This window comes from Apteryx rowi, unplaced genomic scaffold, assembly GCF_003343035.1.
Source record: "Apteryx rowi isolate R43461 unplaced genomic scaffold, aptRow1 scaffold_444, whole genome shotgun sequence".
Classification (NCBI taxonomy): Eukaryota; Metazoa; Chordata; class Aves; order Apterygiformes; family Apterygidae; genus Apteryx; species Apteryx rowi.
In genome coordinates this window covers 227,079-241,475 of record NW_020450699.1, presented here as the reverse complement: position 1 = coordinate 241,475, position 14,397 = coordinate 227,079, and the positions used below count along the sequence as shown (strand labels likewise).

At 36.1% G+C, this 14,397-nt stretch overlaps 1 protein-coding gene across 1 annotated transcript in view; it reads right to left on the bottom strand.

The window, feature by feature from the left end:
* CUNH8orf34 (chromosome unknown C8orf34 homolog) overlaps positions 1–14,397 on the bottom strand; it is a 154,338-nt gene that overhangs the window by 119,330 nt on the left and 20,611 nt on the right. The window contains exons 2-3 of the mRNA XM_026076954.1: positions 3,518–3,665; positions 2,417–2,548 (exon numbers count right to left, since the gene is read on the bottom strand). Of these exons, the coding sequence (XP_025932739.1) occupies positions 2,417–2,548; positions 3,518–3,665 (280 nt within the window). The remainder of the gene's footprint in view (positions 1–2,416; positions 2,549–3,517; positions 3,666–14,397) is intronic.

The window sequence follows — 14,397 nt, the reverse complement described above, 5'->3', positions numbered from 1 at the left end:
TAAAGGGCAATCAGATTAGTCAGGTATGATTTGGTAAATCCATGCTGGCTGTTCCCAATCACCTTTTCATCCTTCTTGCATCTGAAAACAGTCTCCAGGATAACTTGCTCAATAACCTTCCCAGGAAGTGAGGTTAGGCTGATCAGTTTATAGTCCCCAGATCCTGCTTCTTGCCCTTCATAAAGATTGGTGACTCTTCCTAGTCATCAGGAACCTCCCTCAATCACCATAACCTTTCAAAGATGATAGAATGCCCTTGCAACAACATTGGCCATCTCTCTCAGCACCCTCAGAACAAATCCCATTGGTTCCATGTATTTATATATGTCCAATTGCCTTAAGCACTCCCCAATTCTATCATCCTCTACTGTGGGTAAAGCTACACTTCCACAAACTCTGCCTGAAGGTAAACCTGAACAGTGAAAACTGAGAGGAAAAAGGCAACAAGTACCTTAGCCTTTTCTATGTTCTCAATAATCAAGCAGCAGATCCACATTTTCCTTAGCCTTACTTTTACTGCTGATGGACTCTCAGAAACCCTTCTTGTTGCCTAATAGGGGAAGAGATGACTTTCATTGTTCTGGAGAAATTCAAGACCTCTGTCCGCTGGGCACAAGGATTCAGATTCAGAATCTGCAGATGCCCTTCAACCTATGAACACAGATCCTTGAGTCCAGACTTACTATGGATATATAAATTATTTCCTTGCTTGATACGTGACTGGGGCAGCTTGAAGTGCCCAGCCCCTTCTATGTGTTTCTCACATCCTCTTATGGGACGATGTAAGGACAGCTAAGCATGAAGTTTGTAGTGGACACCCAAATGAAGAAAGTGGCATATCCCTACCTGGGATCAAGGCTGAGCACTTGAGATCTTTTGGAGATGACATGGGAGCTACTTGATCTATATCACAGGCTCTGAAGTGCAAGCACTTGTGGGGAGGAATAGAACACTTCGTATGATGACCAGAGAAGCTCAGACCACTGTGGAGCATTGTTTCTAACTCTATACCTCCATAAGTTGCTGCCATCCAGCACACACTGTTAAATTATGAGCAGGTATGTCCATTTCTCTGAAAATCCCTATTTAATCTTGAAAGTGCATTAAAACCCACATTTCTTTTGGACTGACTTAAAAATCCATGTGTCTAGAGAGAGGTACAGCAGATCTGATGATCAAATTTCAGCCTTTTTGAACCAGGGAATGTGCTTCATGGAGAAGAAGCAGACACACAAGCTCGATTTCCAGGGCAAATCAATAAATCCCAGGGTCATGCTGGAACAATAGAGTCCTGAGAAAATCTGTGTTATGGGACACAGCTATCTCATTTTTCTATACTTGTTATGGTTATTTTTTCTCAGTCAAAAAGGTTAGGCTTCCTAACCTTACAAGACTGATAATTACCCCAAAACACAGTGTCTCTTTCACTCATAAGTCTCTCATGATTTATTTTTCCCATTGGTCTGCTATATTTTAACCTATTGAGGCCACTGGGAGATTCTCCATTGACTCCACTGAAATCAAGACTTCCCTATCTTGTTTTTAGGGGATGCTTTCTATTGCAAATATACTGTACATCTGTTTTTATCTGCTCCACCTTACCACATTTAAAGTTACTAATAAGTTTCGCAATAATAAATAAAAATTTAAAAAAGCTACAATACTCTATAGATTAAAATATAATTTTAAAATTTACTTATGAAAATAATGTACACATATTTTTGCATGTGCGTGTATGTGTGCATGTATATGCATCGCATATTGTATACAATATGCTTGTCTAAAAACCTGATAAAACTCAAGCTTAAAACCAAATTTCGTTAATAAGTCTGTACCTTAAATCTATACACAGGAACTACTATGTTTCATTATGACTTTCTGCATCTATTTTTACTACTTCTATTTTACAGGTCACTGACAATTTTCTCTTCAGTCATTCTATTTCTTTTCTGCCTTTTCTTTCAGTGTACGTTTAGACTCCTTCAGCAACTCTCAGAGCAGTACTCTTATTCTGCTGACACCAACCCCGTATCTCGAACAAAATGTGTCGACAATTCAGGGCCTTGCATCACCTGACCCACTGAAAATCTATCAGAACCAATATCTAAAGAATAGATTTTACACATGTAAAATGACAATGCAAAGAAAAACATCAAATCAAAACCAGCATCTGAATGTAAAATTGCACATGACAGTCCAAATATTCTTCTATCTTAATTATATCTGACAACATAGGGCATGATTAAAAATTCATAATGCAAGTGAAAATAAAGCAAGAGTCAAACTCTTCTAGTGTGTATATCTAGCCTTTTCAACTACTCATAGTTTGCTTTTCATTTTAATCCTAATGCAACAGAAAAATACACTACAGATTTGGAAGGATGCACCAATTAATAATGGACTGAAACTTCCTTACATGACTTGGACTCCGGTGATGGTGGAGAAATGTTGGACACAGCAAGGTCACTCTTTGATTTTTTAGGCTTCTTTGCATTTACCTGCCAAGGTTTATCATAACTTCTGAAATCTCTCCTTGTTCCTTTATTTTCTGTTAAAAGAATAAAATCAGGCAATTATAACATAACATACCATTTTTGAAGGATTAGATAAACAACTAATCCAGAAAATAGTATGTCCTATCGACCCACAACAAAGTCAGCTATTTTTGTTTTCCTGTTTCTGATTTATGCTAAATTTCATATCATTATTTACTTGATTTCCTAAACACAAAACTTGAGAAATTCATCAGCTTATTTTTTGCTATGAATAAGTCCTTATCTTCTGTTTGTTCTGTACCATGGTTGAGTGCCTATGCTTAAAACTTAAATTTTGGTATAAATAAAAGGTTGATTTGTCTGGCAATTAACATTTTGATTACCAGCAACTGAGGGGATCTATTACATTCTCAAAAAGATTATCAGTCAATTTTTTAAATACAAAACCAACTTTCTAATAACAGTTTATACCAGAATATCAGTTAAAATCAAAGTAGATATTACTTCAGAAGATTTTTTTATGCTTCTGAAGATCTCAAAAGGTAAATTATTCACACTGGGGTTCATAAGGTACTAATAAATGTTGGAATGATGGGGTGTTAAAATGTGTATTATTAAAAAAAAAATCTCAGTATAGCCTAACCTCAAGCACAAACATACCATAAGAGGGAGAAGGAGAACAAAGAAAAGGGAAGAGCAAAGCAGAAAGATGAGCAGGGGAATCAAGGGAAATTTAGATGCACCTTCTTTCTCATTGAGACTGTGGCTGTTTCCATTTCTGTAACTCTTACTCATACTCACATCATATGTCCATAGGCTGACCTGATAATCAGCAATATACATTAAATCCAGTATATACTGGACAAACAGGATTTATTGTGCATGCTCAATACTGCAGAGTAGTACATGTACAGTAGAGTAGGTGTGCAGGCATCCAGGAAATCAAGAACAAAAGTATGGGAAGATTATACTGAAGACTGGCCCTTTCCAGCATACAGAACATAAAAGCATTTCATACATACCTGATGTTTCACTCTCTGCCCAAAGGGCAGCAGATCCAGACAATGTTCTCTGAAGCTGACTGCGGTTCCCCTGCTTGGACTGAAGATGATCAATTAAAAATGGGATTGGCTGGTCAGGTGTCTCTGTTATCAGCTTGGTCATCAACTCCTTCAAAAAATTAAAACAAAAGAAAAAACTAGTGAAATACTGCATCTAAACTTATATTGGCCAAAAAGTAAAGGAGTATTAATAAAGGAAAAGCCTGTTTTCAACTTTTGAGAAAAGAGCTGGAAATAGCAATCTCTTAATAAACTACAGCTAGCTTTGCCCTCTGAAGTATCCACATATGTAGTAATCTTAGCCTGTACACTCATTTACCTACTAGAATTTACCTAAAACAACCTGAATCCTACTCATCTAACCATTCAGAACAAGCACCTTTCAGAGCAGTGAATAGCTCCTCTCTGAACCACACAGACAAGTTTCTTTTGCATGGAAACTGGTAGATCAGGAGGGTTGGTGCATTTCTTGATCCCACCCAGACATGGAACAAGGATCTGTTCAGAATATGCATTCAGATCCAGAAACTCGTAAGTCTGATCAAATGGGCATAGCCATTTTTTAAAGTCAGTGCTCCAGAATATGACTGCATGTAACCAAGCAAATCTGACATTCTTTCTCACAGATAACATTTCTGAAGAGCATTTTATTACACCACTGCAGAAATGGATGCAACACCAATGTGAACATGGAACCATTCCCACTCCATGCATTCACACCGTCTTATTGCTGTTGTACACTCTGGTGTTGGAGGGCTGCAGAAAGACAGGGTCTCTTGCTCCTTATTGCTGCTGAGGTCATTCCTGACTCCCTACATGACTCATGGATTAGGAATGTAGAAAAAAATCTGTGGTTCTGTGCTGGGCATGTACACTGAGTGGAAATCTATGACTAATGTGGGAAGGGACCCTGATATCCATATAGTTCCACAGGAAATCTTTAGCTGTCACTGCAAAACAAAACAAGCTCCATTGAAGTAAAAAAATTACTGCAATAAACAATAAAATCAGGACAAAAAAAATGGGTAAACTACCAAAAGCATTTATTCTCTGTCTATTCCCATGCATAAATCTTACCATAACTTCCATACACTTAATTCTGTCTCCTCTTCATGTTTTTCATATTTTATTCAACACTTTATTTAATGAATAATTTTTCAAATACCAGTAGTTACTTGGTGTAACAGTCAGTTGTGTTGGAAACCGATAGTTAAAAGGGAGTATAACGAAGATTAGTAAACGTGAGTAACGGCATGCAGTACTTTAAGACACAGCAAGCTCTCTTGGCCCACTTTAAGACTTTTTGTTCTTTTTATTCAAATAGGTGTGTGAAGAATTAGGTATAAGCGAAAATGAAATAGAAACAAGCTTTCCATTTGAGAGAGAGAAATTTCATTTTAGAAAACAAAGAGGAGAAAACATACCCAATCTCATTTCTTAAAAACACTAAATGAAGATCATCTGTGATGTGATTTTTTTATAACTATCTACAAGGAATCAAAAAAAGTGTCTTTGGTTTTGAAATTGAAATCCACAGAAAGAAATGGAGCTACTAATCTTAGAAATGGCAAAGCTATAGAGTTTAACTTCATCTAGACTGTCTCTCACCAATGTAAGAGAAACCCTCTGGTATACATCATATGGAGAAAAATCCAGAAGTTGGAGTAATTCATTTTTGGTTGCCTGGCAACACTCTAACAGTAAACCTTTTTTTTTCCTGCCAAAATGCAGAATTAGTGACAAGTGGAGAGATGTAATCTTGTGCTTGTAATGAACCACAATAGCAGCAGGAATTCCATTACACACAGAGGATCCTATTACAAACAGAAAAGTGTCAGTCTGTAATAGGTGACTTGTAATTTAAATCATTTCTCCAAATGATGGCTTGAAATTTTGAATATTCTGTCTTAGATTAATAAAAACAGGATGATGAGAACTGAGAGACATGTATTGATACTGTTAATTTTTTGGAGAGATGTATGGGTGACAATCTGTTAATAATACATTATGAAATTAATGTAGCATTAAGAAGATAACAGAATTGAAAAATTTTAGAATGCCTACATGTAAATGTAAGAACAATGCTACCTGATAACTGCTATCACTGACATATTTGTCATGGGCAGAAATGGTCTTTAATTAACAAAAACAAACCTATAACAAGATAAAGCTGATTACAGGATTCTTTACCTTATACTGAGATACTGCACTGAAACTGAAGAACACTATAGCATGAGATAAAAAAGTGCTACTGCAAAATTTCTTGAAGTGAAATTAGGTCCTGTTCAAAAGGACCACTTCTTTATCTACTATTTACACGTTTCTAATAGGGCCTAAGTGATATAGAGACTTGTGCTGGCCCAGAGCATAAAGAATTGGTTTATTCTGGGAGAACAGTTAGAAAAAATTAAAAGAACTACAGATAGAGGCTATTTTCATCTATCCAGACTAACAAATGAGCTGTACCAATATTGTACTCATAAACAGAAAAAAAGAAAACATTGCTCAAATCCTCATAAACTACAAACAGTACGCAGTTCCAAAAAAAATACAACTGATTTCTGCAGTAAGTCTCAAACTGATTTGCCTCAAGCACTTCCAGAGATGGCATTAAAAGTCAATATAATTTAAAGTCAATATAAAAAGGTGGCTCAGATATTAAGCCTGGCATTATAAGCAAGACATTATTCTTTACTGTGGCTCATTGCAAAAGAGGAGCATAGAAACTGTTAGGGATTTGTTTCTCAAGCTGCCCCATTCAAGATGTCAGAGATCTCCCCTGTTTACTACAGCAAGGTTCCTGAACTTCACAGAATTTGCAAAGAGCATCCCCACCACAACCAGCAAAATTAACAGCAGTGATAATAGCTACAGATATATTCTACTTACAAATCCACATTTGCATGCAGCTGCTTGCACATACATCCTCCTGTCACACACACTATCAGAGATCCCAGGATCACAACTTCATGATCCCCGCTGCCTTAGTCCTCCTACGACATTCTGTCACCCAGCCCAACAAAAGACCTAACTCCATCCATTCAGCCCCCCAGCCAACATTCATCAAGCCCATGTTTCCATTAAGATTCTTGTCATCCCCAGCAGACAGGCAATTGCCAGGAAAAATATCATCTGCCTGTATTTGGTTGCTCGGCTAAGAAAAAAAAGAAAAGAAAAGGAACTTCATGTAGGCAGTAACTGCACTCAGTGAGCACTCAGCTGACATTTCAAGTAAAAAACCTCTTCTCACCTTCAGTGAAATGCATATTATAGTTTGGAAGCACCTCTCAGAGGAATTCTCATCTTTTCACCATTCCCCATTAAAAGAGAAATTGTCTTAAACTTTTGCTCAAATTAACCACAGTTTATTTGTTCTTATCTGTTACTCAAATGACATCTTGGTAGACAGCTGGAATAACATACTCCGTGGTACTCTAAATATACTCTTACAATAGTTCAAAAAAGATTACAAAAATGAAGGTATTAAGAAAAACTAAAGCATACAATAGGTTACAAAAATAGAATTCCTTTAAGGTTAGCAGCAGTCTGATCTGACTCACAATGTGCTAAGTAGGTAAGTTTTCACAAGAAAAAGAAAAGAAAAAAGAACTAGTCTCAGATGAAGCTGCCTCTGCATTAACAGCACAATAAAAATGGCACAAGCTCATTGAAGCTGAGATTCACTTCATGAGGCACAATCCAACAGGTAAGCTTCAACAATTTATTATGCATAAAAACAAAAATGCAAGATGTTTATATGTCCCTAATAAATATTAGCTCAACTCTGTCTTCCAGCCCAAATTTTTACATTTTCTATTTTTCCCAATTTAATCTAATTCAAATAAGAAAAAAAATAATTTTTCGTCTACCTTTACAACATGTTCTTCCAGGTACAGTATGCAGTATCACAACAATGAAAACAGATCGTATGACAGATTGGGTCTCTGTGCTGCCAGATGAACTGCTCATCATCCATAATTTCTTTCCTCCTATCTTTTTTCTATTGCTACCTCCACCTTTTGCTCTGTATCCTTTTGTCTTTTCTGTCAGTGGGGCTCTCTTCAGTCTCTGCCTTCTAGTTGTATAATGGGTGAAGAAGCCTGGTAACTCAAAGGTCTGTAGATATTAATTTCCACCAGAGAGGCTGCAGCACAGAAAAGGAGTGAAAGAGAATCCGCATGATAACTAGAAGCTACAGCACTAGGGTAGATATATTCATTTCTGCTGTTTCCCTACTGTATCATCCCAAATTAGGTACTGTCCTCATTAGAATGAGAAAAAACGGGCAAAAAAGTGATATGAGTTCCAGAAAAACTGGCAACTAACTTCTCCAAGGACTGCACCTTGCACTATACAAAACAGAGATAAAACCAGTTATTTTTAGTTTCTCCTGTAAGGGTATATTCATATGCTTTTACACTCACTAATTTTATTAAACTACATAAACCTGACTGTTTTAAAAGAAACTTGCAAAAGTTGATCTGTGAATATTTCTAAGAGAGGGATTCATGCACATATTAGTAAGGCTGCAAAAGATCTTGAATCACGTCTGAATCAGTGACTTAATAAATTAATTCTTTATAAAGAGCTAATCTTTCACGATTGTGCTGTCCTGAGGTGCTCTATTAGTTATTCAATGCAGGCTCAAATTTTAATTTTCCAGTGATTGTCCATGCATTTAATACAAATGAAACAGTCTTCACAGTCTATTAATCATAGGCCCAATTACAAGAAAGCTCTAATTAGCTATGTCTAAATGTACCTATCAGGTTATTAAGTTAATTAAGAGACATTCTATCTTGCTCTGTAATTGATAACAGTAACTACAGAACAATCGCAGGTTTTATTTTTCAGGATACAGACTTCTACAGACTCTGGTAGAATGGGCAGAGATTTTGGTTCTGTTATACTATCATTTCATGGTTTAAATTGGATGTTTGAAGTAGGTGGAGTGAATTGCCCTCAGCAGATGTCTCTCTCTCTCTCCTGACCAAATAAAGAGACTAGATGGCTTAGCTTAGACTACAAGGTTTGAGTGGTATTCAATTCAAAATTAAAACAATTAAATATAGGAGTCTTCACACAGATGTCTATGGTGATCTAGTCAATGAAGTCAATGGTGCCTAGAGAGCTGCTCAGGTGACTAGCGAATGTATGCCCACTTAGGGTATGCAGAATTGCTCTCCAGGCTTCACTGACTGCATTGACTGGACATCCATTGACCACAGGATCATCCATAGCATCCATAGGAGCTTAGACACTTAGAACACATGCAGACATCTAAATTTAGGTTTGCTGATCACTTCATACAGGCTGTGTGAACAAAGAAGATGTAAAATTGAGTGAAAAACTGTGTAAGGAAAGGAAGTTTAACAAAGAAAGTTTTAGTGATTGCCACCTCTAGAATTCCTTTCTGATTTATGCAGTAATAGCCCAAGGAAATTGAAGAAAAATATTTATCAATTTTTATCCATAATGGCTAAAAGAAAAGTTTGCGACTCTGAAAGGAGAACAGACAGGTAAACATCACTGGTTCTACCACAAAAAATATATTCTGTGGCAACAAAAGGAAAAATATCAGCATCTTTATTTCAGAAGGTAACTAGACTTTAAATCTACTTGAGAAATCAGAATTAAAAGAAGAAATTCACACCACAGAATATATTCAAAATGGACTTCCAGGCATTCTAAGTGTTCATGAAATTATCATCACTGTTCCACTCTATGAAATAAATTATTCAACACAAAACAAATCTCTATATAAACAATATCCATGTTCCTGCACTAACTAGACATTTCAAACTAATCAAGAGGCAGAAAACCAGTTGGGAGCAAACCTCCAAAGGATTACTAGTCCTATTTAGCTTCAGTGTTTGTGAAAATATTCAGACATTTACCTGGAATTGACAAAACTGGTCAAACAAACTCTTCCTTCATTCAAAGCCCCCACACTGCTCATTCCTGCCGTTTTAGCCCTAGCTGTGCAGCTAAATTTAATGTCACAAAACTGCAGTACATGTTATAGCACATACCCTGCAAAGAAATTACTTTGGAAGTACAGCTAAAGAGAAAGTATAAAGCTGATGTTATGGCCCTCAGAGTTCTGGTGCAAACAAAATTCCCTCAAAGGTGATGCTGATAAGTAACTCCACAATAGGCAACTAGCCGTAATGGTTTCAGACACAGGATACTGCCATTCTGACTCTCAAACGGCCTTTTTCATATCTCAAATTGGGATAATAACTCCGGTGGTAAACTTTTGGTTCATACAATGAGAATAATAAGAGGGATTCTGAAAGCAAACATATTTTGATAGCTAACAGTCTTCCCTAACAGCTCATGTATTCCATTAAATACCTGAAAGCTTCTTTGCCACTAGTTCAATAACAGAAGAACAACTTCTGGGACTACATTACTAACCTTACCTGGGCAGACTCTGGAGAGCAGAATGCAAACAATATATTCTTTCCACTACAAACCTCCAGTTAGAGGAGCTGGCCCTATCTGATACAAATACAACTCTTGTATATAATGGTTGATGAGATACAAAACATTCAATCACACTTGGCAACTCAGGAACAAAAACTTTTTTTTGCATAGATGAGGTATAGTGGACGATTCTGAAGTTTCAATGAGTAATCTCATGACAGTTTACCAAACTCTGCTCCGCAGATCATAATGCGAGTAATTGCTACCTAAACCTCCTGCTGTATTTTTCACTTCCGTATCCTTTGCAAATTTCTTCCCTCCTATTTTACGTCTGGCATTTCAAATATCTTTGTCCCAAATGTATTACTACCCCTTTTGAATTCACAAAATAGCTTCAAACACTTTTGCTCTCTGGCTTTATTATTAAAAAATTTTCTTTCTTCCACTCAATCATTTTAGACAAGAATGCTGTCAAAATGGAGGTCACTGGTACCAACTTACTGTAAAACATTAACTACTTCATACTAGAAGAATAAAAGATTAAAGGTATACTATCTCTCAGATATGCTGACTGTCAACAATTTCACTTTTTCTTCCACAGTTTTTGAATCACAACAATTTTCTATGATAATTTACATTTCTTTCAGCAGTCCTATCTCTCTGCATAACAATACCTCAGCTGAGGTGCTCACCATATCATAATCTGAATTTTAACAATTTATCAAACAAGGGTAGTTCACTTTAAAGCAGAAACACTGTAAGGTTTCCCTAAAGCATTATTCAGAACTCTTCATCAGCTTCCACTCACTCTACCAACCAGCGGAAATTCTACCCTGAAGACAAAGCACTTCATGATTCATCCAAGAGAAAATGAAAACTATTGCTCTGGTTTTCTGGACGGTTTGTAGTATCTACATTGAAAGGAGAATACAGATAAAGGCTAGGAGAGGTTATTACAACCCAGTTTGGTTTCCTTGAATTACAGGCCATAAAACTTTACTCACTGCTTGTCACTACCTTTCCTAAAACCTAACTCAGCAAGTTATATCCGGTATTTCTCTGATCAACTGAAGTGACCTTACCACAATTTCAATATCTAAGGTGATAGAAAAGCCACTTGTTCCACTTCATTCTATGAATCATTACTGGAAGTGTTAAAAAATTGCAGCATACTTCCGGGGTAGGCTTTGCTGACTTAGCTTCCACCTACCCAAAACAGATGGGATTTTTTGAGGGAGGGTTATACTAGGGACTAAAGTGGTAGGTATCTTTTGTGGATACCACTACAGTAACAGTTATTGAGGGTTTATAATTGGAAGTCTGAAGGATAAGGTTGTATTTTGAAAAAAAAAAAAAAAAAGAGGTATATTAAGGATTGACTCAGCAAAAGACTTAAGCTTAGACTGTTCTGATTCATCAGAAGCAAATGATTATAAAGCTAGGTGCATGCTTAAAATGCCATGATGAATTAGATCACTGCTCTGTAACTAAAGAATTTTATGCATTTCCTTCCAGGAGCCTATCCAAAAAAACATTAGTCCTTTATTAGAACCTAACTATATAAATGTTTTGAAGATTGATAAAAGCCCTTTCAATTGTATCCAGTCCAAAATTAAGACAATACACATTTTCAAAATGTATGCAATAACCAACCACACCTGTCAGCTTTTTTTTTAACTGGATCACTAATCCCAGTAAAGTTAAAAAATGTAAATAAAGTTTCAGAATTGAATCACATATTGGATATACTGCTGATAAATTACCAGAAGAAAAGCTTACCAGAAGTACATGTTGCACATTTATCACCTCTAATGCTGTTTGCTGACTCCCCTTTTCACAGTTTAGGAGAATTAAACTGACTGATTCGTCAGTCCTTAAAGAAAATTATTAAGCAAGACATGAGGTAATACTTTTCTCAACATGAGTCTCATTATTATTTCTAAAAACACTGTACCAGAAGTAGGACACTGATAAATTTGGTCTAGGAATTAAGAGTTCTAATTTCATATTACTTAAAATCCTAGTTTTCAACAAGTTACTCTTAATTTTCTCTGGCAGAAGCGAGAACAAGGACATAAGTCTGGAGTTTGGCAGCACCTGATGATTTGGTGCAACACTGGTGAAAGTCCACCTGAACTTCTCCCATGAGAAGGCCACACACTGCCCCACCATTGCCTGAAGCACTGTTGGTTATATCTGCAAAGGGACAAGCATATATATAGGACAGAAGGCGCACTCCCTAATCCCCCTGCTTTCTTTACTGCAATTGAGGTTTGTTGCTCCAACAGCAGCATGGCCTTAAAGTAGGCATTCCCAAACCAATTTTTAAAGCAAACTTAAGAGCCACAAGTCTGATAACCTGTTGCTGTGCTCCCCTCTCCCCCATTTCATATGGCTCTCTACTACTCTTTCATCTCCTGTACACATATAGCATATACAGTTGAATAATAAGATTATGTTTTTGCCTTGTGGATAATCACAAAAGTGCCTAGTAGCAACATGAATCTTATATGCCTGTGCTTGAGAGTCACTGTTCACGTGAACTTCTAGTTCTTGGTTGGCTTGGTATCAATTCCTCATTACAGAATAGGATTTTCTGCTCTTAGGCAGAAAACTTACATAGCTGGAAATACTAAATATGTTCAATATGTTTCTTTTAATTATGGGTACATATGCAAAAAAGTGAAATAGATTGTCTGGTGTTATGCATATATTCAAGGGAATACATTCATTATCATATTATTATTGCAATGGCTGGACAACTTAGGTAAACAACATATTCATTATTCATAATATGCAATCCAAACTCTTCCTAAAAGCATAAAAACATTAATTCCTTCTGTTTGTGGAAAACACTTATATGCTCTAAAATTACGTTATCATAAATTTGATTTTATAGGCTGTGCTGTATCTTAGAAGTTACAAATGTGCAAAGGTCATGAATTTCTCACATAAGCTATTTATCAAGTTAATACAGTTTACACAGAACACAAAATGACTCTTAATATACATGAAACATTGATGTTCAAAATGAATAATCTAAAGCATCTCCCCTTTGTATTTCTTCATTCTAAAAAACCACCTGTCAATATTTTGCTAGTTGTATAACAAAAACTAATGATGAATAATCACATTAAAAAGGTCTGATATTTTACTCAGACAATCTTTTCTTGGTATAGCAGTATTGAAGAGAACAGAAAATGACAATATGACATTTACATATCAACGATTAACATTAAAAAGTAGGTAAAAATCAGTTTCCTACAAGCTTTTTACATTTCTATTTTAAAAACTATATCAACTTTATGCAAAACCATGGCACCCTGTGATAGAATCCGAGGTGGAAAACCAGCAGAGCTCTGCAGCTCTCCTTTCTGAACAAGGATTTCCTGAAGAAGTTACTACGAGTATGTTAATATTGCATACCACAGCAAAGAAGAATGCCTCACTGGTAACTGCTTAGCAGTTACCAACACACCAGAAGAGAAGGAAAGAAAATCACACTCAAGTTTCACAGTCAGCTCTGGACACGTTTCAAAATCCTACATCCTTCAGTAAGCTCCATTACGTAGCTTTGCCTACACAGTGTTCTTAGCACAGCAGACGCACTATGAGCCATCAAATGGTCATTTGTCCAAAGAATAATTTACCAGAAAGCACAGGGAAAATTCCTAAACCTATTCTCACACATACATGACAGAAGACAACAAAACAACAACAAAACAAATTAGTATAACGTAACTACCATAAGTATATTAATATAAACTTAACATAAGTAAATTAATATAACTTTTTGGAAGTGCAAGTGAAAAAACAAAACTCCAGGGTCATAGGCCTAAGGTCTAAAACAGCAAATCTTGCTGGCCATCTCTCATGTGTATGCATATATGCACAGAGATTTCCAGTATTTAAGTAATTTGCAGCTCTAGAAAAAGAAATTCTAGTTTTACTGGAATGTCCACAGGGCAAATTTCAGCATACCTCTCCAGATCTCTTGGGCCATTTTGAGGCTGCCACCCAATTCAGACTTTGAACTGGAGTTCTCACTTTGTACCTAATGGTACTTAAGTGTCGGCTTTATCATACAAACTGTCTTGAAATTACCCATCACGTTAAGATACTAGAATCATAAACTGGCCTTAAATTTAGAATTAGAAATAATGCTTGTTTCCAATTCTATATATACACTTTCTTTAATGAGGTCCATTACAATAAACTTACACCTGAAATACAAGCACTATCTAACGGATAATTATGTTTGGGTTTTTTTAACTGGGTGTAGCTTATTACAAAAGACTGAGTAGATCAGTTTAATTTTTCAATCATTTAAAATTGAAGTTATGGGTTTTATTACTAGATTTCAAATAATAACATCCAAGGATTGTGTGGTTATACAAAAGTGTACTAGGGAC